General features: G+C 36.4%; 2 protein-coding genes across 2 annotated transcripts; both read right to left on the bottom strand.

Moving 5' to 3' along the window:
* Positions 1-611: 611 nt before the first annotated feature.
* PPP2R2B_1 (Serine/threonine-protein phosphatase 2A 55 kDa regulatory subunit B beta isoform) lies at positions 612-15611 on the bottom strand. The gene is made up of 5 exons (XM_051212892.1): positions 13067-15611; positions 10846-12526; positions 10130-10255; positions 9019-9154; positions 612-2677 (listed from the first exon to the last, which is right to left on the bottom strand). The coding sequence occupies exons 2-5, from the start codon at positions 10982-10984 to the stop codon at positions 2224-2226; spliced, it is 855 nt and encodes a 284-aa protein (XP_051068817.1). The 5' UTR covers positions 10985-12526; positions 13067-15611; the 3' UTR covers positions 612-2223.
* A 5252-nt stretch (positions 15612-20863) lies between these two features.
* MS3_00000026 (uncharacterized protein) lies at positions 20864-22403 on the bottom strand (the record flags this gene model as incomplete). Its single annotated transcript, XM_051207961.1, has 1 exon — positions 20864-22403. A coding segment is annotated over one exon (375 nt), but the record flags the coding sequence as incomplete, so codon positions are not given.

Below are 22403 nucleotides of genomic sequence, written 5' to 3'. Positions count from 1 at the left end.
GTTCGACATAATACTGTTATCTAGAAACCGATTAGTATTAGAACAATTACTTGGAAGATACTACAGCCATATATGTATTTGTAGGTACTACTGTCATCCATCTACTTGCATTGGAGCAGAGGGTTTCCAAAAGGTGGTGAAGAAATCGAATGAAACACTTTAAAGTTATGATAATTAAGTTGTCTTGAATAGGATCCATTTATCAGTTACAACTAACCGATTACTCGGTAGTGACCAATGTTGTGTTTACCTAGTCATTGATAATGATCGAATCTTATCGACAGAGTTGAAATGACACTGGTCATTACTCAGTGATCAGTCTAATTGTGAACATTTGTTATACAGGTAGGTCACCACTGGAACAGCTCGATTATAACTTTTGAGATGGTGAAACTAGGTGAAGGGTCCAGACCACATAGGGAACATCAATTCCTTCGGAATCCCACGTATGTCTTACTGATGTGTCAACTAGCATGAAATATAGGTTGAGCCCAGGACCTCATGCCAACTATTCTCCAACCAAATAATAATTGTTTATTAAGAGTGGAAATAAATCTAAACACCTTATATTAATGGTTAATAACCTCGAGATGAGAACAATGGTGTAAGATTATTTGTAAAAGTATATATTTTTAAATATTCAACAATAGACCGTTGAATGATCAACAACAATAATTAATCCATATGTATGTAAAAAATAGTATACATCTCGTGTGAAGATAAGTAATAAAAACATATTTTTGTGTGGAGAAAATTTCGTTGCTAGGTGTACTACACAAATATGGAACAAAATGTAAGGAAAACAGAAATTCAAGAAGTAAAAAGAGGAACATTCAACAGATTAGCAACAAACGAATTGTCGTGATACAAATGACATTCGGTCAGTCATTTGTACATAGTGTGGACCTGGAATTGTTTTGATGAAGCTAGTTGTTGTTCAGTAACATAAACGAGGACTGCCTACCAGCACATACACATAAGTGATAAGCATATAAATCTACGGAAGAGATAGATTGATTTACACGCCGATAAAATAAGTTCATGATAGAGTAATAGTAGAAAAATCACTACGAATATATTTCGTTATTTGGCAAGGAAATTAAGGGAGATGTCTAGACAACCTGTCCTCCTATTCATCATCATCACCATATCAAGAGTAAGGTGAATACAAAGGGATGAAGAACTGAAATGTAGGTGAAAGCGAGAATGAGCACTTAAAGTACTGGGATACACACATATACACCTACACATGCACAATACCAAATATGTTTCAATCAAACAATAATTTTGAAATAACATGAAGGTGTACAACAACAGAACAAATATGGAACAGAACACCTGAGTAATACAAAGTCACACAGACAATAGAAGTTGAGCACTTGAAGAGAATAAAGAATACAAGAAAGTTTTAAAAAAAAACAATCTTTGTACAAAAAGAAATTTCTGTGAAAAGGATTCGATGAAGAAAGATGCTTGTTGTCAACGTCAATGGATAAGTGGTACTACATACATATATCGAAATCTACAACTGAATGTGTATGAACATCCGCTTAACAAAGTTTTTTGTTCACCAACCAAATCAAGGCAGATAATGAATGACAAGCTAAACATTAGAGATGAAATGCAATAGTAGTAGAAAAGATCAGTGCAATTGGCTGTGTGTCACCAACACATCCTCCTCATTATAGAGTGCAGTTAAATTCATTAAAAAGAACAATAACAAACAGAAGAGATTATAAGACAACGAGGGAAAGGTTGAGTGTATCCTCTACTACAAAATAATGTAACGAAAGTTTTGTCTCTGAAAAAGTGTTTGCTACAATTTCGCAATTTGAAATAAGACACGGTTGCTGCCAAATCTTTTTTATATATATATATATATATATATATATATATATATATATATATATATATATATATATATATATAATACCAATTGATGTTAGTCCTAGAAATATACATACATACATATACATACTGCACATACTGCAAAATGTACATATCAATCAGACATAATAATTTAAAGGCTAGAAATGCAATTTAACGATAGACAATACAATTTATGAAAAAAATATAAATATACACGGAGAAGGATAGAGGAGCGGAACGATGTCTGTGCACAAGTATGTGTGTATTTGCATTCTAAGGAAACAGAGGGAGTTAAAAAAACAGGACTGCTAACGAAAGAGTTACATTTTACAGTATAATTATGGTACAACTGGTTTAATTAGACGGTGTAGAAGTAATATTATTGTTGTCAAAATAATGATTACTACTGTCATTAACACCACCGTTCATTAGGTGATCAGTTCGTTGTGATTCTATTGGATTATCACTTAACTGACGATTATCAGGATAGTAGTCAAGTAAGTAAAGATTACTAGTACCAGCCAACGCTAGAGTATTTTCACGTGTGTGCCATGATAAATGAAGCAGTTTACGTGTTAAATCCATACATTCCACATTGACTTTACCCTCAGACCATGATCGAGCGAAAGCACCACTACTACTGGCACTGCTACCCCCGATAGTTCCATCAGATATCACTTGACATGGTTTCAGTTTACCGCATACACTATTTTCCATAGCTTCACGAGATGCTTCCATTAGTAGATCATTCGAGGTACCACGTTCAAATACACGAAAGTAATTATTGTATGAACCGGTGACAACCATACTGTAAAAGCAAAAATATTGGAAGAACTTTGGCACGGGGAAAACCAACGAAAACAAATCATCCCAAAAAGAATTAATTTTAGTTTAACTTGTAGATAATTTTCACTTTAAAGTAATCAATTAATATGAAGATGATTTTTTTAAAGACTAAAGACAATAGCTGATGGCTAACGATTGAAATGGGCTACTGTGCGTTAGGCTGTGTTTTATCACAATTTCAAGACTCTCACACACCCCTTGCAATCGACACGTCGATCTGTGATAAAAGTATCCTCAAACTAAAAACTAATCTTCACACCTTACTACTATTACTAAACTAGGAATAATATTGTTAGTTGGATTGACACACATGAGATTTTCAACTTTGGAGCTGTACATACACTTTTTAGTGTTACTGTAATAAAATAGGGGTTCTTCAGCAGAGTTTAGATGTGTGTGTGACCGGTATGTACATAGTCATATGTGACGACAAAATGTTGGGAATAGAACCGGACTGTGAGGGTAACTTCAATTAAAGCATGGAGACGAAGCCCATATTAGGTAGTAAGTAAGAACCCCTTAAAGCCTACCTCGGCTGTGGGCAGCTAAATCGCAGAAGCATTGTTAGTACTTTCGTACAAACGGAATTCCCTATATGCGCATATATATTTCAAGATAGCTCCACATGAACGTGACACAGGATAACAAGAGAACAATAAACTAATTAAAAAATTGGATGGAAACAAATTGATGTATTTATGTTCGAGTGAATTCGTCAAATTTGAGGACGATTTTTAACACGAACAGCAGTGTGTCACAAAGCTGTAGTCATTAGACAAAACACATTTCAAAGTGGTTGGTTCAAAATTTAATACTTTCATTTAACAGTATAATGATTCATTACCAAGAAGAAAATTAAAGAATAAGTCAGCCGTTCATAATGAACGTAGAGCCGGGCATAAATGTGTGTTGGCTCAAATCTTCACAAGATTGAATCAACAAAGTGAGTAGGAATAATCATCGCACTAATGGTAATGAGAAAGAGTAAACTTTGGGAATATAGTGTAAAAAGACAAAATGAGAAAGAATACCATAGCTCAAGATCTAGAGAAACATGAGCAGCGAGTGCACCAGCACTACTGATGATTCATGTCACCTGTTTTCAACCACTGGACGTGATTATCTCATCTACACAAACAAACTTGAGACAGGAGAAAAGATGTTTTTAACACTAAATTTCTACTATTCCAACTTGTTTAATACGCATTGAGATAACCGCAAGCTAGAGTGCAGTAACATACATGACACGCCCTCTACTGTTTCATCCAATGGACATGAACACAACATTAGTAACAAGCATACTCTTATTTACATAACACTTTATATTTAATATCAGAAAGAGGTTTTTGTGGATATTATAGTAATTTAATAATTGATTTCAAGATTCAATTAAAGCTAGACCACAAATGCTCCCAGGTTTTTTATGGTGGTCTAGCTTCAATTGACTCATGATTTCAACTATTAAATTACTTTATATTTAGTTAACGTTCTTTCTTCTTAACAGTGCTGCCACTAATAAACGTTAATAATATACTTAAAATAAATTAGTTATAATTACAACCACAGTTGGCAATTCGATTTCTCACTTGGACCATAAGCAGATTTATTTTTAGTTTTATTCTCCAAGCAACGAGCATGGGATGTTGGACCCTAGTCAATACAGTTCAACTGAATGGTCCTCACAATATAAAAGCTTGGTGATCACTACGTCATGGGATAGAAGCAACAGAGGTAGGGAATATGTTTGAAATTATCGTAATCAAAACACCTTTAACAATCTCACATACATTTCCCAGATTTATATTATTTATTTTGATAATGATCACGTTTTGATTTGGTTAAAAAAAGAATTGTAGGTCTTCACGACTAATCAATACCGAAGTTGGGCTTGATAGATTAAAATAAACTGACCATTGGGTAGAAAGCTAATAATAAATATATTTTTTGCCATATCCCAATGAGTAGAGAAACTATATTTCTGACGTTTCGTGCCTCAACAAAAGCCACTTCTTCAAGGCAAATAAATAACCAAAATAAAAATTGTTCCCTTTGTACTATTTAAACTTGTGTTAATTTATTTCGGTTATTTCTTTATTGAATTATCTACCCATTAGGATATAACAAAAGATATAGTATTATTAGCATAGTTTTGGCATTAGAGTATGGATAACGAAACAGACACAACTTGCACAAAACTAAATAAGTTTGTGAGTAAAAATCCCTCTCTAAACTGAAGTGATTAAATTTAATCTAATACATAGAATTTCATTCAATACTTGTACTTAAGATCCTATGACAAATGTTTTTCACTTAGAATGATTGACAGTTAATATAGAGTACGTAAGTAGTGGTACGAGAGATAGCAATGTAATGCAACACAACAATAACATGGTACCGTTAAAAACTGTGGATTATTAGTGGAATGTACATGCCAACATGAAATAACATGTTTTCCAGTCTTTCCTAAATTAATTAATCTATTTTAGTCAACTTAATAATTGCATTTTAAGAAAAACATGTGAATCGAGGAAAATAATCTACCATAAATCGGTCTATGTTAATAACGACTTATTGTGTGGGAGTTGTGGAGCGGTAGGGCATAGTGTGATCGCAATACAAGATAATGTGGGCTTAAACCTTGTTACAGGTCAATTAGTAGCATTGGTCTATACATATGCAAAATGAACGTGGCTCAAGGTTTAACAATACTAGTAGGCTGTATTTATAATTGGGTGTTAGGTTCCCCGCTAAGTTTAAAAACGAAGTGCCCATAGCAACCAGTTTCAATCAGTTTTGAAAACTAACTACATTTTTATTAGCTTCATCCATAAATACAAGTTTATTTGTTATGCACGATTTGATTGAACCACATCAAGTTGATTTAAACTATATTATTTAATGATCAAAGCAAAACCATTGACAGGTTTTTAAGTGAAAAAGCTTGAGATTTTTAATTATAACTTTAAAAAAAATGAAGTTTTACCGAATTGGCTAACATGCTTATGTAGAAAACACATTAGTTTTAATTACATAGAGTTGACATTTCGTTAGAACATAACGATAGGACACATATAACATCATAATTACTATGTGAAGTCCATCTTAGCAGGATAGAATCACGACAACTGTAGCCCTACTATAAAAGTGTAAGTCGCAATATGTTGACTAGTCCAGTCAATGTTAGTGGACGGATTGAGAATATAATACAAATTTTTTCGATAATTCTAGAATATACAGGATATTACAGAGCAATATTGAAAGATTCGTGGTTCCAGTAATTAATTTTTGTATACACAACCCAATCTGTTATTATGATCGTCTATACCTTCAAATTTTTCCAACTGTCTTCCAAATTTATGTAAAAGATTAAAAAACTCTTCCCTCAAAACGCTATGATAAACCGAAATCTGTTAGTTAGTTTGTATTACAACTACCAAAATGTTTGACCTGAAAGTTCGCCCGATAGACTAGTGAATAAACCTATATAAATAAGTTAATATGGAGAACACACTTCTTAGTTGCTGTTCTAAACTTAAATACTTGATTCAAAGAGCCTCAGATTACCGCTTAGAACTCTAAATTCAAAACTTGGCATCTAAAAAATTGTACTATCGTTCATCCACTAATGTTCAAGTAAAGATAAATCTTAGACTGTTTTAACGCCACATATTGAAAGATGAAAGTATGAACGGCGCATTCTATGAGTGAGCGAATTATTTATCAATCTGAGGTCACCCTCTACATGCCTTTGACCAAGTCACTTAGCACACTTGGGAATTCGAAAAATTTAAGCATCAATATTGGGATCTTGGCAATAAAGCTTCCCACACTGGGTTACTTCTCTCAACATAGAGGATCAGTTGTGTTTAAGAGGCATACTTTAGTAACACCGAATAGCGCCGAGGGACAGAACAGAAAGGTGACGAAAATAAATCTGAATATAGACCATACAGGACGTCCTTACATAACTCAGTATGTTACATTTAGGTACCTCTTCCATATAACCTCAATAAGATTGAGGTTATATGTCATGTTTCTCATGTTCAAGTAGTGTGTTAAACATAGCACTTTTGACTTCTTTCGTTCGTACTGGATTTCGGAGTGCAATTTTGACAAAAATTTCATTTTCGAACTCTAAATCTCATTATATATATATTTTAATCAGGGATACTGGTCTGTGCTACACTGGCGTATTCACATCGAACATTTTCGGATAACTTATTCATCCACTAAATGAACGGGGAAATAAGCCGAAAGTGCCGTGGCTTCAGTAACATCGTTTTGCTTGAACACTAAAGCATGACAGATCACATCACTTTAACAGCAACACTAAACACGCGAGGTCAACTGGTGAACATCCAATTTTCAGAAAAAAAAACAGGGTTTAAAATGATCAAACAATTCTACCGCTAATCAATTCCACACTACTTTTATGCAGATTTTGATTGGTCAAGACCTAAATTGATTAGTCGAAGTTAAAAACAAACCAACCAATCAGAGATAAGCATCAGTCATTTCAACAATGCATAACAAGTACACAAATAAAATAATAGTAATAATAATCATCTAGAAAAAAACAATACCGCGGCTGTCATACTAAACAAGTATAATATTTTTCAGTGATATAATTACTTACACAACATACAGAGAACAAGTGATTTGATAACAATAAATCGATCATTCTATTTACAAAATATTTTGATAACCATGTTGATAGATACTGTTTACGATGAATTCTCCATTATGCATTAATTATTTGGTCAACTTTAGATTGTTATGTTGGTGTGAAGAGAAAATCTCAAATGTGATCTATAATATTATTCCCCGGTTCAAATGTAGATTATGCATAATTGAGTGGATAGGTTTATTTACACCAGGATACTTTGCAATACAACTAAGGTATAAACTCTAATGAAGCTGTTAAACTTTTCAAACCAAAATTAATTAAGTAAATGGCTTTGGTCTCTTAAATCAATGGTCAGAAGCTGACTCATTTAGTCCATTGAGCCACAACTTTATATGTGATAAAAAAAATTAAACTTCAAGATAAATTCTCAAAGTTCTAAACAGAGAGCTATTATCGCTAGAAGTGAAGAATCATATTAAGTGGGATATATATCACCGATCGTTGAGTAATGACATAAATGTGAACCGATATATATATATATATATATATATATATATATATATATACCTTTTCGACTAACCTATTAATTACTACTGTATAACTTACCATTCCTGATCTGTTGCAAGTTTATTATTCAGTCTCCCTTTCTCACAGATACTTTTGGTTTCACCATGTATATTTGTTATTTTTTATTAGATGGTGTGATGTGTGGTGTGGCATACTTGCGTATGTCTGCTTAAAATATAATATTCGTAGAAGCTTATCAGTGACAGGGTAGAGAAAGGGGCTACGGAACCGTGGACCAATAAGGGTTGAGAATTCGAATCAAAGTTACTTATAATGGTCGAACGTGTAATTGGTCAGCTCAGGGACATTAAGTCATAGAAGTCAAGATTCTGATTGGTGGTTTCGGCCCTTGATTTTGGCCAGCGGTCATAAGACATAACACCCACAAGACACCAGTAAATCTTGAAGTCAATGAAATGTAACGGATATGTAAGTCCTTTAAGGAACTCTGAAACTAGAATAAAATAGCTGTTCAGTTTAGCCCTGATATACAACGATTTTTCATATAACACGTCCATAATTTCAAAAATAAATAAACTTTTTCTTAAGGCTTTTGCGGGGTGCTTTGAATTCTATGATTTACACCATAAATTGATCTTAGTTGGACAGTTATCAAAAACCAGGAAGCACTGAACAAGTTGTTTCGTTGTAGTATTGGTCTCCTGAGTAGCAGTGTGCGTCCATGGCCTGACTGCAGATCAAGCCTACACGCATGGTGTGTGGTTACTAACAAGTTACATATATACTCGACATTTAAGGAGGAACTTAAATTACGACTCATTAACGTAGTAATTAGGTATATGTATTAGAATTTGTGCTGGAATTCAAATACTATTGTTAAATATGCTATTTATGTTATTTAGACAAAAGTAGGCAAGGCGATCTTGGACAGATATAGCTCAATGGTAAAAATGTTTGACCTGCAGCATTAGGTCGCAGATTTGAAACCGCTTTATTACATTCACTTTTGGTCAACTGGGTAGTATCACTAGGCCTTGTTGCACTCAGACTGTGTGGCTTGAGTTACGCTGAGACTTTCTTCATAAACCGATTGACAATATACAGCATAGTTCATTTTTAAATCATTATTACGATTTCCTATTACTTACTCATCGTTTGGTGACCATTGACATTCGAATTTATCAAATATACAATCATTTTCATAGAGTGCACATAATTTTGTACGGAAATAATCGTGAACGAGGTAAGTTTCAACTGGTCGACGAGGCATATTTAAATCCCAAACTAAAATAATTGAATCATGAAACAAAAAATTAGGAATTAAAGACAAAAGTGAATGAGATCACAAAGAGTGAATGGAATTTTAAAAAATCACGAATAAACCAAGTGAATTATCATGTGAACATTTTAGCCCTGTGATCATATAAAATCCACTCTTGTTTCGTATAGGTGTATTTATTTAAATAGACTTTAATATATTTTGCCTTGTTATTGGTACAAAAAGTTTGTGGAGCATCAAAGAGAGGCTTATTTCGTCCTAGTATGGAGCTCCTAAGCAGTGTGCATCCACATCCTTATCAGGGATTGAGTCTAAAAACTCTGGACCTTGCGAAGAACGCACTACTGAATGGTAATATTAAGATGAACCACTAGTCTGGTGCATTTTTGGTCATCAATAGTTCATGACAAAGAAACTTCAAATTTAACAGTCTCTATAAACAGCTTACATTAATGGATATGTGTATATATTACACAATCCGAAGCTGAATTTGATGAAGTCATCAGACTTGCATAATTAGCAATGTTCAGGAAACTAGAGGTATTATTATTCAACTTGCTTGTAGGGCACTTAAATTTTTTAAAAGGTTCCAAGTCAAATACAAAGCGATAATACTATTTAAAACATTCACGACTACAAAAAGTAGTCGTTCCGTGGGATCTGTGACTACGCCTCCAGGACTTTAAGATTACCATGAAACCAGTTTCTTTTCAAATTCCTTAAGGCGTGACCTTCCGATGTGAGAGCGACAAGGAAATTACTACTACCTTTGACAACTGGAGCTTATCTTGTTCGAATGCATAAACTTATAATTACAGAATGTCCAGTGAAAAATGGCATTTGGAAGTACAATAAAAGTGTGCACGTCAAATTATAGATAATTCCCTATTTATTTGAGTTGTTAAACAAATAATCAGTCCTGTCTAAAAACAAAAATAAAAAGACATAGAGATTTCAGAAAAACGGTAAATACACTGTACCTTTCAATGTTAAGTAATCTCGACTTAAAATATAACGACCGGAATGACTAAAATTTAAATCGGATATATTGTTAATAATTTCAGAGAAAAAACACCGACTCATTGGATCGTCGACTTCTTCAAACGCTGCAAAATAGAGGGAATAAAAGAAGGGATAAAATAAGAAAAAAATCAAAATCAGAGTTATCGTCGATACAATGGTGAAAAAAGAGGAACCTAGATACATGGATTGTATTGGGTTCCGTGTGATCTGGACACAACGACAGGAAAAAAGATTTATGACCTCTCTCTCTAGTCCGTTTATCGACTAGTCCAGCTATACTGCCAGTAAGATCAGTTTAACCAGTCTTTTCAGGTAGATAATTGTATGAGTCTTGAACCATAGTTGGATTGAGTACGAAAGAGAATTGTTTTGTTTTTTATCTTTATTTTCTAATTGTCCACTTGGTTAGGAGCTCGGAGATCAATAAGCGTTAAGGCCTTAGTTGTTGTTCAATGGTCGACGTGTTCATCGGTGCTTAGAATGTTACTGATCTTACTGGCAGTATAGCTGGACTAATCGATAAACGGACTAGAGAGAGAGGTCATAAATCTTTTTTTCCTGTCGTTGTGTCCAGATCACACGGAACCTAATACAACCTAAGCAATGTTTTCCTCCGACAAAACGAAAATCATAACCTTACATCGCACAATAAGGTAAATAGAATACTACTTACATAATGCATGTTCATCGCACAGTGCACGTTGACGCATATCACATAAACGTATGGTGCCTTTACTGCTGCTGTAAATAAATAATGAACACGCTGATGGATGAAATTGAGCAGCTGTTATCACTTCAGACAAATCTTCCATATTCACAGGTTTTAAATCAACAATATCTTATTATTTTTTTAAAAAAGGGGTTAAAGAAAAATAGTCTTACTTCATATTTTGTTGTATATATATGTATACGCAAGTGGCTGCTGAATTACTTATTATTATTACTAATACAACACAAATATCTGTATGAATTTGTCTTAGATAAATTCAATACGAGATCAGAATTTTTCCTCATTTATTAGTCAAGCATAGTGTAAGTACTTTGTGTATGCAATGCGTTGAATAGTTGAAGAAAAAGAAAAACAAGTTGCCACTAAATAATGACTAAGTTAGTTTCAGTTTGACTAAAGCTTAGTATAGACTTGCGCAGTGATTAGTCTTCACAAGTTCATCTGTACAACAGCGTTGGTAATTTACTGAGCTACTACTAATTGATAACTAATAGATCAACCGAAACAGAGATCGATAGAATTGCATCAATACCAAGGGTCTCGCATAAACGATATAAATTGCTGCTCAACGTTCAATCAGTCCTACAGGTGGTAACATTATGACTGAAAAGGCTAAATGATGGCTTCCTTTTGATGCTGGGCGACGCACGTTCATACTCACAAGAAGTACTAGTTTTTGGAGGATTACAGAAACGCATTGCTAGGTAGTACTAACTAGCAAATAGCTTAGATCCAAGTAAATCTCCCTATTGAGTTCCTACAGGATTTAATTTGAAACTCTTCAAAAGCATGCTTACATAATTTCATAAAAGACTGAATCCTAGTCTTGCGTAACGAGCACCATACATAATGAAAAATGACTATTTGTTGTTCCGTGATTCTCCATACTTTCTTAGCCTAAGTTTTCGCACACTTACTAAATGCAGACTTGTGCGCTTGGTTAAGGGACACAATTTAAGTGTGAGGCCCAGCGATATTACATGGAAGTAGGTTGAACCAGTGACTAAAACCTGAGAGTTGAATGCTTAAGTCCCTGCTCTACAATAGCTCATTAAGGTCCAAACCCGGAATCTACTGACCTGTAACTAGGACTGTTATTTATTGCAGCACAGGGATCCTTAAGTTATAGTCAATGTCCGTGATCCAAAAATACCTACCAAAAGTACACACGGGTAAAAACGAAGTTCCTCTACAAAAAAAAACTATCTAACATTGAACAAACAATAAGAGATAAAGAAAAGGATACTGAATGATTGGTTGGTAATTTCTAAATTCCATAAATTAATTCTTAAATCATCCGCTGAGAGAAATGTTTCTTGATCAGAATTCACTGATAATGAATTGATAAGATAAGTATGTGCATTAGCAAATATTCGTTTAGGATGTGCATCCATGACAGGGTCAATATCTTCATAATATGGTACACGTAGATCAGTTTTCTGATAAATTTTATTCAATGAAACGGATGAGTTATTCTTATCGTTCAACATAAGATTATCATCATTATCGGTAGTATTAGTACTTCTAGTTGTATTATTGTGTAAGAAGTAATCAGAGGATGTACAAGTACTATTGGCAACACGTCGACACCGTTCAGTAATGCGCCAAAGTTTAATTGTTTTGTCTGTAATAGAGAGGGGAGAGAACGAGGTAGACAACGTATCAATTGTTTGGTAACTATTAGAAGCAAATGAAACAACCCTGTTACAAAATACGTTTACACACATGTAGTCTATCCAATAAATACACGAACCAATCTCATTAAAATATTATTTTACACAATTTCAGGTATATCGGTTTTCTTATCTCATATTTTTAAATATTCCTGGAACAACAGACTTAATATATCTGTCCAGCCCCTTACATTTTCACTTTTGAAAAAAACGTCCATGAAATAAATTAGAAGTTAGAGTCTTCTCTAGTTGCTACTATGTTGTCCTTATAGATTTGATCATCTCCACATCGTTCCACCAGCGCCGCTTCCCTAACCCATGTGACCATTTTGCATCTTGGAAACAGTGAGAAATTGCAAGAGACTAATTTGAGTAATTATGAAGGATAGTCCAGCACGATAATCAGAATGTGGAACTAGACAGAAACAATTACTGAGCTTAAATATTCAGTTTTTCCTTAGCAAGGCAAGATGAACAAAAATATTACTGACCATTTGTAGAAAGCAGAAATTGTGCATGATTAGTACGTGGTAACCATCGGATTTTATTGATTTTCTCTTCAATTTCCAATGATTTAAGATAGTCGAATTCCGGTTCATGACTGACAAATGTACAATACACATTGTGACTGATGCATTTTTGAAGTTTATCCTACAAAATTTTTCAGAAAAAAAGAGTGAATCGTAGATGGACGAGTGAATTACTATGATTTTAGTTTAACTTAATAATTCAACTAAGTATGCCAGAACAGGTATGATGTACATTGTATTTGAGTCAAACAGTTTTTCGCAAGAGTTAGTGACACGCTATCCTGTCGTGTAACCCGAAGCAAGCACAATGAACTTCAAGCCTGTTACCCTGGTGGTTGACTGTCGAGAATAAATCAAGTAGAACGGAATTTAAACTTGTGATCGAATGACTGATAATAATAACTGTTATGTGGGATACTTGGTCGCGGACTGAAAGATCTCGAGTACTCTTAGAGGTTGCCTACGGTGAGGAATAATAACTGTTTTTGAGGTGACTGAAAAGAAAATTGGATTAGTAATAATCTTGAAGACTTGACAGCGTGTTCACAAAATCTAAGAGGTAACTGCTTAAAGCCGGTCACACACAGTCTTTTTGTGAGTGGTTCTTGATGTGTTAGGTCTATAATTTAAAAATGTCAATAGTCTGGCCTCATGTTAAATATAAAATTGCCAACTACAAATTATACACAATAAAATGAACAAAATAAACGGGCGTGAGGGAGATACATAAAGTGATGGTACAAGTGTTCACTAACCTAAGTAGTTACGCATCAGGAGAAAATGAGAAAAATGGAGGAGAAAGCAATAGTATTATTACTAGTAAGAGTTTGAATTATCCAATTTTTTTTATATTTAAGATCAAGTTTAGATCATTCCTACATACTGGGATACGTGCATCCTGTGAGGACTGTCTTGATATGGCTGTTTCGTTACAAATATTTAGAACAGATAGATTATGGCTAGCGATGGAAACCAGAAAGTGGGTTTTGTTCTATCTGCACCCCGATGTTGACGTTCACATTGAAATTTGAAGTTAGAGGTTCTGGGTTTGAATCCCAAGTTGAACATCAACACTAGAATGCATCACAGATTTAGCTAACTAGTACCAAAATAGAACGAAACCCGAATACCGGATTCGATCACTAACTAAAATCCATCTATTCCGTAATCCTTTAAAGAAAGCAAATGAAATCGGAGAATAAGGAAAGTTTGAGACCATATTATTGCTTAAAACTGAAAGGAAGACCAAAAACGGATACTTTTGCACCGATTCAATCTGCTTTTTGAAACTAATATGAATTATAGAGGGTTCTTTAGAAAGTAATTAAAAAATCTTTTTAGGTTGTGTCACTTTTCATATTCCCCAATGATATATAACATGAAATTAGCTTTCAAACAGCTAACAGTGAGTAAACTATCTCCCCAACAGTAATAATAAATTCGCTTATTAAACGATGTAGTCTCGTAAGCTAATACGTGTGATAGCCACTAAACTTTGTTGCAAGCGAATATTAGTCCGACATACAGACATCATCAAAGCAGAACCTAGCATAGATATGCTGGACCATATTGTCATCCCAAATTAGTACCAGATGAATTGTAAAAGAGATTGAAATAATTTAGCAGTAGTAATGATAAAAAACCAAGCATTGGTGAAAAGATTGCGTGGAAAGGTAAGTACATGAAGCGATCAAGAAGAGAATAACGAGTGAATGCATTTGAGCCAATGTGAAAGTTAAACAGCCATAAAATCATTCACCAATAGAAGTTGAAAAATCGAACGTAATTGTGTATCTTAGAATTTTTAGAAAAGCAAACCTATTTTTATCAAGCAGTTAGAAATTGTGTGATAGGAGTCTAAAGTTAAAGAGCTCACCATTCCGCGATTCACACTTACAATGGTCCTCTAAAAGAATTAAGGCTACTACCGATCCATAATTCTGACAGATGAAGATATGAACAAAGACGTTAAATTATGGTAACTGAAATAAACCGTTGAATTACAAAACTTGTACACCAACTATAAGGGAAGAGCAAGGAAACTTTTCTCCGACTTAGAATTTGTCAATCAAAAAGTAGAATTTAGCAAATACGTGAACCAATTTCAGTTGTCACACTATAGCAGCACAAGACGAAATTATCAAGAAACATGCCTGTGTAGTAGAATTAGTACCAATGTCAGAGGTTGTAGAAATAATTAGGTATAGACAACATGATTCACGAAGAGAGAATAAATTTTGGGGGCAAAAAGTGCACAATAATTTTAAGACTTGGAATCCAAGGTGCTACACAGAGGAACGTATTTTTGCCCTTGAGACTGATTCTGATCCACGTCACTCAACGTCTCAGAGCAGTGATCACGATAATCACATGAATCCCAACCAGGTAGTCTGCATCAGCCAGCACGACTCAGCCTGATAGTCAATCACTTCATGAACTGATCCCAAATGTGGGTTTGGGCGTCCCTATTCTTATTGCAACACTCCTACACTAAACATTAAGCACCTAAGCAGGCAGTGGATGGATGTACATAAAACATTCCAGAGCGCTGAAGATGTCATCGAATCAACACTAAATATCAAAACATATTAGTCTATAAATAGTTTTTTAATATTCTCTCTCTCTCTCTCTCTCTCTCTCTATATATATATATATATATATATATATATATATATATATATATATATATATATGGTTTGGGATTATAGATGTACAAAAACGTGTTAAAGATTATCAACTTTATAACTAACTTCATTTTCTCGTTTAAAAATCACAATTCTACCGCCATGGTCACCGGTTGCTAAAAAGTCGCCAGTTTTATCATATTCAACACAAGATATAATATCAGCTAAAGATCCATAGCGTAAATAAAAGACATTCTATTCTGTTACCTTCATTGACATCTTCACAGGTCCCCTTGATTTGGTTGAAATACCAACCTTCTAAGTTCCCTATAATGAAATGATTGACACATGGAAACAAATATTATTAAAATTGGGAAATAACAACTCGGCTACACATATCTGAAAATAAAGGTGTTTTTAGTCGTTACGATGCCGAATTTCCTTAAGCGTGTGTAAATTTGAGTTTGGCGCTCTGAAAGTTACGTTTTTAGTATCTGATTATCAAAAACACTTCCATTTTTTCTCTGAATACCCATGCGCTTCGAATAGTATTACTACTGGTTGATGCTACAATAAACTATAAAATGTCGTCTTTTCGATCCATAAAGACTGTGCTAGAGAGCTATTACGGGAATAATGTACTTATTTCCCGAGTGTTTTGTGATATTCTATTCGCTTGCCGGATCACGTGGCAGATTTATAAAATATACTAGTATATGACACTAGTTGATTGTACAAGTTTCAAAAAGATTTAGTTCACGTGTGGATCATAATGAGTTGCATTTATAAAAAAGGGTCTAAAAGAAACTTCATCCAAACAGCGCCGAACCAAGCTCGAAAGTAAACTAACTCAGTCACATTTCAAAACAATAGAATAGCCAGAAAGGAACAATATGAAGTAAAAAATAACTAAGTCAATAGCTAAGAAACAAAGTTACGTTTAAGATGTACACAGTAAAATTGTGCTAGGTTTGAAGACATTACGAGTTCAATTAGTATGCGAAACGAACAAAGACTTGTGAGCGTAGACCAATAAGCTAGCTATTCGATGCGTGCCGGATCCGCTAACTAGAGGAAGAAGCCCAAACTTGGAACGGGAAGGTATATTCCGTAAGCCAGAAGCACGAGTGAATAATAACAGACACAAATCAAACGTATATATACAGCATGAAACTGTCTTTGGGAAGCGTAGCAAAAATAGTATACTAAAAACACACAACGGACCAATAGCGTTAAAAATTCTCCCAAGTGGGAAATATGACATGAAGGTGAAAAGTGCGCTTATGGCGCGAAAACAAGGAATTTTAAACTTCCAAAATAAAATTATGAAATTAAGGCATTTACCAAGTGAGCTCAGGGGATCTAACATCCCCACAAAACTGTTCATAAAGAGATCTGTTACTGATACTAACTTCAAACATGAAGGTATTGCTAGCCTCGAAATACATAAACCGTGATTAATAATTAGTTTCTGGAGACAAAAAGCTATACAGATAAATTTATATGTAATTATAGGGATGAAATATTAAAAATAATAACCGAAATATTGTAAAATTCGCTTTCAAATACCCACGTGAACTGACTAATTACCACTGAAGATAAAAAACGCTTCAATTTACTGAAAATTTTCATACTGTCCATGATGACATGCACTATCAAGAAATGCACATGCATTTGACACGGAACAATGGATTTTTGAAGAAAATACTGAACTGACGAAAAACGAAATAGTTTGCAAATGATGACAAAAGTCCTACTATATAGAAAGAAACTGCTGTCCAAATTACCGATTCAGTAAATATTGATAAAGCTTATATGGGATAGCAGTGATCTATCAAATACTATGAGAATTATAAACCGATAGAGCTACAAAGGTCTTAAGTAGGTAAATGCCTAGATCATTAGAATGGTTACCCAATGTTGAAAGGATGAGATAATAGGACTCTTTTCACATTATTTTGTTTTGCTTTTGCGATTCCCTAAGATCCTCTGTGAACAGCACATTAATTCTATTTATTTATTTGAGCACATAAACATTGGTACAAAGGGGCACCAAATACATATGCGCCATACAATAACAATGAGGTTGTGAAGAGAGAGAATATAAAGTGCGTATAATAAAAAGAAATTAATGTACGAGAGTGAAATAATAATCATAATAATGGGAGAAACTGTTCAGTTGCGAAAAATACAACTAGAAAGAAATCTTTCAGCTAAAGTTATGATTACTTTTATGAGGAAAGTTACAGCAGGATTACTGCGGGCTTTCATTGTGAGTCATGTATGACGTCTCAAACCACTGTGTCGCACCACCTCTATGACCCCAACCAGGGAGTCGTGAAGGACCAACAGAAGCCAGTTCTGTACAGCTTTCTTTCATGCTACGACGCCATGTCATACACTGACCACCTCTCCGATTCTTCCAATCGTTCTTAGCGTCGGGAAAGAATGCGCGATGTGAAATTCTCTGGGACGACATTCATAGTACATGTCCGAGTAGCCGAACTCGTTGTTTCAAGATGATGATATCGATTGAATTATCGTCGCTGTGCCCTAACACGATGCCGAACCTCTGCATTACTAACATGTTGTGGCCACTAGAAATCAGCAATCCTTCGGAGACAACGATAACCAAACACAGAGTCGTCTAACATCCTCAGCTCGGAGAGACCAGGTGTCAGAAGCATAGAGCAAAACTGCTCTCACCGATGTGTTGTAGATTCGACCCTTTGCAGCCAGAATAATGTGACGAAAGCGCCAAAAACGGCCCAGACTGGCATAAATATCTGACCTTCACTGTACGCGAATCGATCTCACTACCAGCACCTGATCAACTACCCAGATACGCAACCTTCTCGACTACTTCTATCTGCTCACTACCCAGGGTGTGTGAAGGATCAAGGTCCAGCCAGTTTTGAAAAGTACTTTGAACTTAGAAGGGGCAAAACACATTCCAACTGATTAAGTGCGGATTGCATGGCTTAGATATCTTCCGCATACTCAAGGTCGAAAAGTCTTTCTCCAGGTAACAGATCCACACCGCCATTACTTACATCCATCAGAGCTGTATCCAGAATGTCGTCGATGGCAAAATTGAAGAATGGTGAGATTGGGCAACCCTGCCTAACCCCACTGCTTGGATGGAAAAATGGAGAGAGGTGGTTGTATGCCCTCATTCTGCCTGAGGGGTTAGTATACAGGGAGTTCAGGATGTCAATAAGCCTGACTCGACTGGTAGTGTTCGAGTAAAAAGCCTTCACAAGGTTTATGTACTTCTGAGGTACGCCTTTCAATGACAGACACTGCCACAGAATCTCGCGGTCTACCGAGTCAAGTGCTGCTTTTAAGTCGAGAAAGACCACCATTGTCAAACGCCTATGAGTATGCCTGTGTTCTTGAACCTGACGAATGGTGAATATGTGGTCGATACAGCCACGACCAGGTCTGAAGCCAGCTTGATTCTCTCGTGTTTGCAGTTCACGAGTCTTTGTTACGCGTCTGATAATTATTGATTCTAGTAATTTAGATGCTATGTTAGTCAAACTAATCCCTTTATGGTTGTCACAGGATGATTATGACCTTCTCTTATATATTGGGATGATAAGTGATTGTGACCAGTCAGATGGGATTTTAGCTAAAATATTAGTCAACCTAATCGCTAAAATTGGACCACCATCCTTAAAGACCTCTGAAGCCAATCCATCTGGACCAGCTGCCCTTCCTCGTTTCAGATTAACTATAGCCTTTTGAACTTCAGCAAGAGTTGGGGGACCTACTTCAATGTTCCATTCACACTGTCTGGAAATGGAGGGTAGTTGTATAGTAGCTGAAAGCCAGCGCAACTGTTCTCTAAAATGTTCCGCCCATCGTTCTAAACGTCTGGACTGGGAGTAGATAGGAATGTCGTCTTTTTCCGAGATAGTCTCACTTACACTTGAATTTTTAGTTCCAGTTTTTTTGTTAGTCTAAAAGCTCTCTGATGTTACCTACAGCCACTACCTTTTCCATCTTTTTGCTTTTGTTGCTGACCACTTCTCACGGTCGTTCTTTAGACTGTTGGTCAACCTTGATCTGATTTGCTTTCGCTCTTCATCGTGTTCAGAGCCTGACGGGACGAGTTTACGAGAATCTATCAGTACAATGGACCTTGAAGAAATCCATTGGTTCTTTTAACCCTGTGGTTTAAGTACTAATAGATGTCACTGCTTTTTCCACAGCTGTTTGTATATCTTTCCAATCAACATCTGGGTCAGCCTCGTTTTCAGAACTACCTAAGTGTGACCTCAGTTGTTCCTGGAATCTACATTTGGTTTTCTCACTACTCAATTCACTTCTAATGGCTCATTTTAGTGTTGCTTTTTGCGTCCAGTGAGGTGCAAGGAGATGCGTGCTCGTATTAGAGCATAGTCGGAGTCTAAGCAGGTATTTCAAAATGAGCGAAAATCTTCCATCGATCTATTTAGCCGAACAGCACATAAACGACTGTTAACGGGGCCCCACTCTAACAGCGCTTGTTCCGCCCCCATGCTTAGTGCTATGCCTACACCTGCCAGTCCACAAGAACTGGTCATCGGGTCTCCAGATACACGGAGGGTTTAACTCGTCGGCTCTCCCTTTTGCCGAGGTGAGGTCAAGTGAATGACCACACTGGGATCTTGTATGCGTGCTTCGGAGACACAGCATAAATCAATGGTACGAGATTCTAGGGTTCTAGCCAAGGAGGGCCGCTGACCGATTTGACATAGTGTGCGTGAGTTGAAGGCTGAAATGTGTAGTTTGGAGCGTGGTTTCAATAGACCTGGGAATGTTTTGCGCACTAGAATCGTTGGTTATGGTGACACTTGAGGAAGAAGCCGAAAAAGGAAGTTTAGAGTTGAAAGTCGATGTAGGAGGAATAATAGGAATTAAAGAGGGAGGTTGATCATGAATAAAGTGGTCTTGAGTGCTGTTAGTGGTATGAGGCTGGTTATCACTTCCCTGTTGCCCACACCGTGGAAGGGTTCTTCTGGAGGTACCTGAAAAGGAAATCGGATTATACGTGGTCTTAGTGACCTGAGAGTGTGACTGCAGTGCCCAAGGTACAACTGCTTGAGGTCGGGCACACACGACCTTTTTATGGGTAATTTTTGTGTTAGCTCCGTACTTATTGAGACCTTACCGTCGGAGACGGATATCCGTGGATAAGGTGAGGTGTGCATTTTTAAGGTTGACCTTTTCAAACCCCACCCTTCCTTGTGGGAAGGCAGCATCGCTGCAGATGCTGGTTGTCTGAAGAAAACACCTTACTGCCGTCACACCTCTGTACAGTCAGCAGTAGGACTTTGTCTTCGGACCTTGGGTTTACCGCTTTCAGTCTTGTTGTTCTTCAATTGACCTTTCTGACATGGTAGAAACTTGAAAAACGATTGTTCCAGTCAGCATAGCTCGGTTGCTTCATCACGATAGGCAAGTCTGACCACCACATCAAGGTGGCAGCAACGGTCAGGACTTCCGTCTCGTTAGGTGGGTGACTCGTCACGGGCCATGGAGGGTATGACAGTCTGATCGATATCTCCGGGGCAACAGACCAGTTGAACTGCTGCTCTGAAAACTGCCCATCGTCCAAGACGTCGGTAGATGTTAGTGATTGGCATCCCGTCATCACCGGTTGTTCCACTTACACTAGACTTCTTAATGCCCGTAACTCGTACGAGCTGAAAGAGCATTCGGCAGTTACCAGACACAGCTGCTGCTGTCAACTCCTTAGTATGCTCTGTTTAGGACGAATTCGTTGGCCACTGAAACGTAAGGTAAGATTAGCCCAAAACAAGGGCATGATCGGAGTTCAGATAGGTACTCCAAAAGGCGCAGCAGTCTCGTATACCACCACGCCAGCGGACGCGATGTGATCAATCTGAGTACAGGTTTGAGATGCAGAGGGAGGACACAAAGTAGCACGTCGGCAATGACTGTACCGGTAGTTAGCACTAGCCAGAAACAGGTTATAGTTTGCGCAAAGTTACAGCAGACAGTCACTGTTATCTGACCTGAAAACAACAAGTCCCCACCAGCCACTTAAACTACTCTATTCTGTACCCAGACGCCCGACATGAGCGTTCATGTCTCCGACTAGTACCATAATATCTGTCGAACGCACATTCTGTAGACGAACGGTTAACTAGTGGAAAAACTCATCCTTGATCGCACCTGGGTTGCAATCTGTCGTAACGTAAACGGAGATGACGAAAGGGCATCAGTTCTCATACCGATTTCTTCTCATTTTGATGGAGCTCTCTAACCAAACTACACATCGCCGACTGTTAATGTGGATACAATCGACCAGTGCTGCTTAAAGCTCTAGCGCTTAGTGAGACATCAACGTCAGCAAAACCAGACAATGCCACAGGGTCTGCGGATAAACATACGTGAAACAAGCTTTCAGAAGAGACAGATGGAGAGCGAATTTGTAGTACTTCACTAGGGTCTTGAATACGGGTCTCGGACAGACAACAAACGTCGATGTTGAGACTTTCTAAAAACATAACCAGCCCAATATGTTGTCCGGTTTGGATTAGTGTGCGAACACTGAAGGAGGCCAGTTTGAATAGTATACGTGGTTTCAGAGAGACTGGTTTATTATTAGTAGCAATCAGCTTTCGATTAGTTAGCAGCTTGAGGCCGTTTAGATAGGACAG

This window comes from Schistosoma haematobium, chromosome 3, assembly GCF_000699445.3.
Source record: "Schistosoma haematobium chromosome 3, whole genome shotgun sequence".
Classification (NCBI taxonomy): domain Eukaryota; kingdom Metazoa; phylum Platyhelminthes; class Trematoda; order Strigeidida; family Schistosomatidae; genus Schistosoma; species Schistosoma haematobium.
Note: the sequence above shows the minus strand (reverse complement) of the source record. Positions and strands in the feature narration are given on the sequence as shown.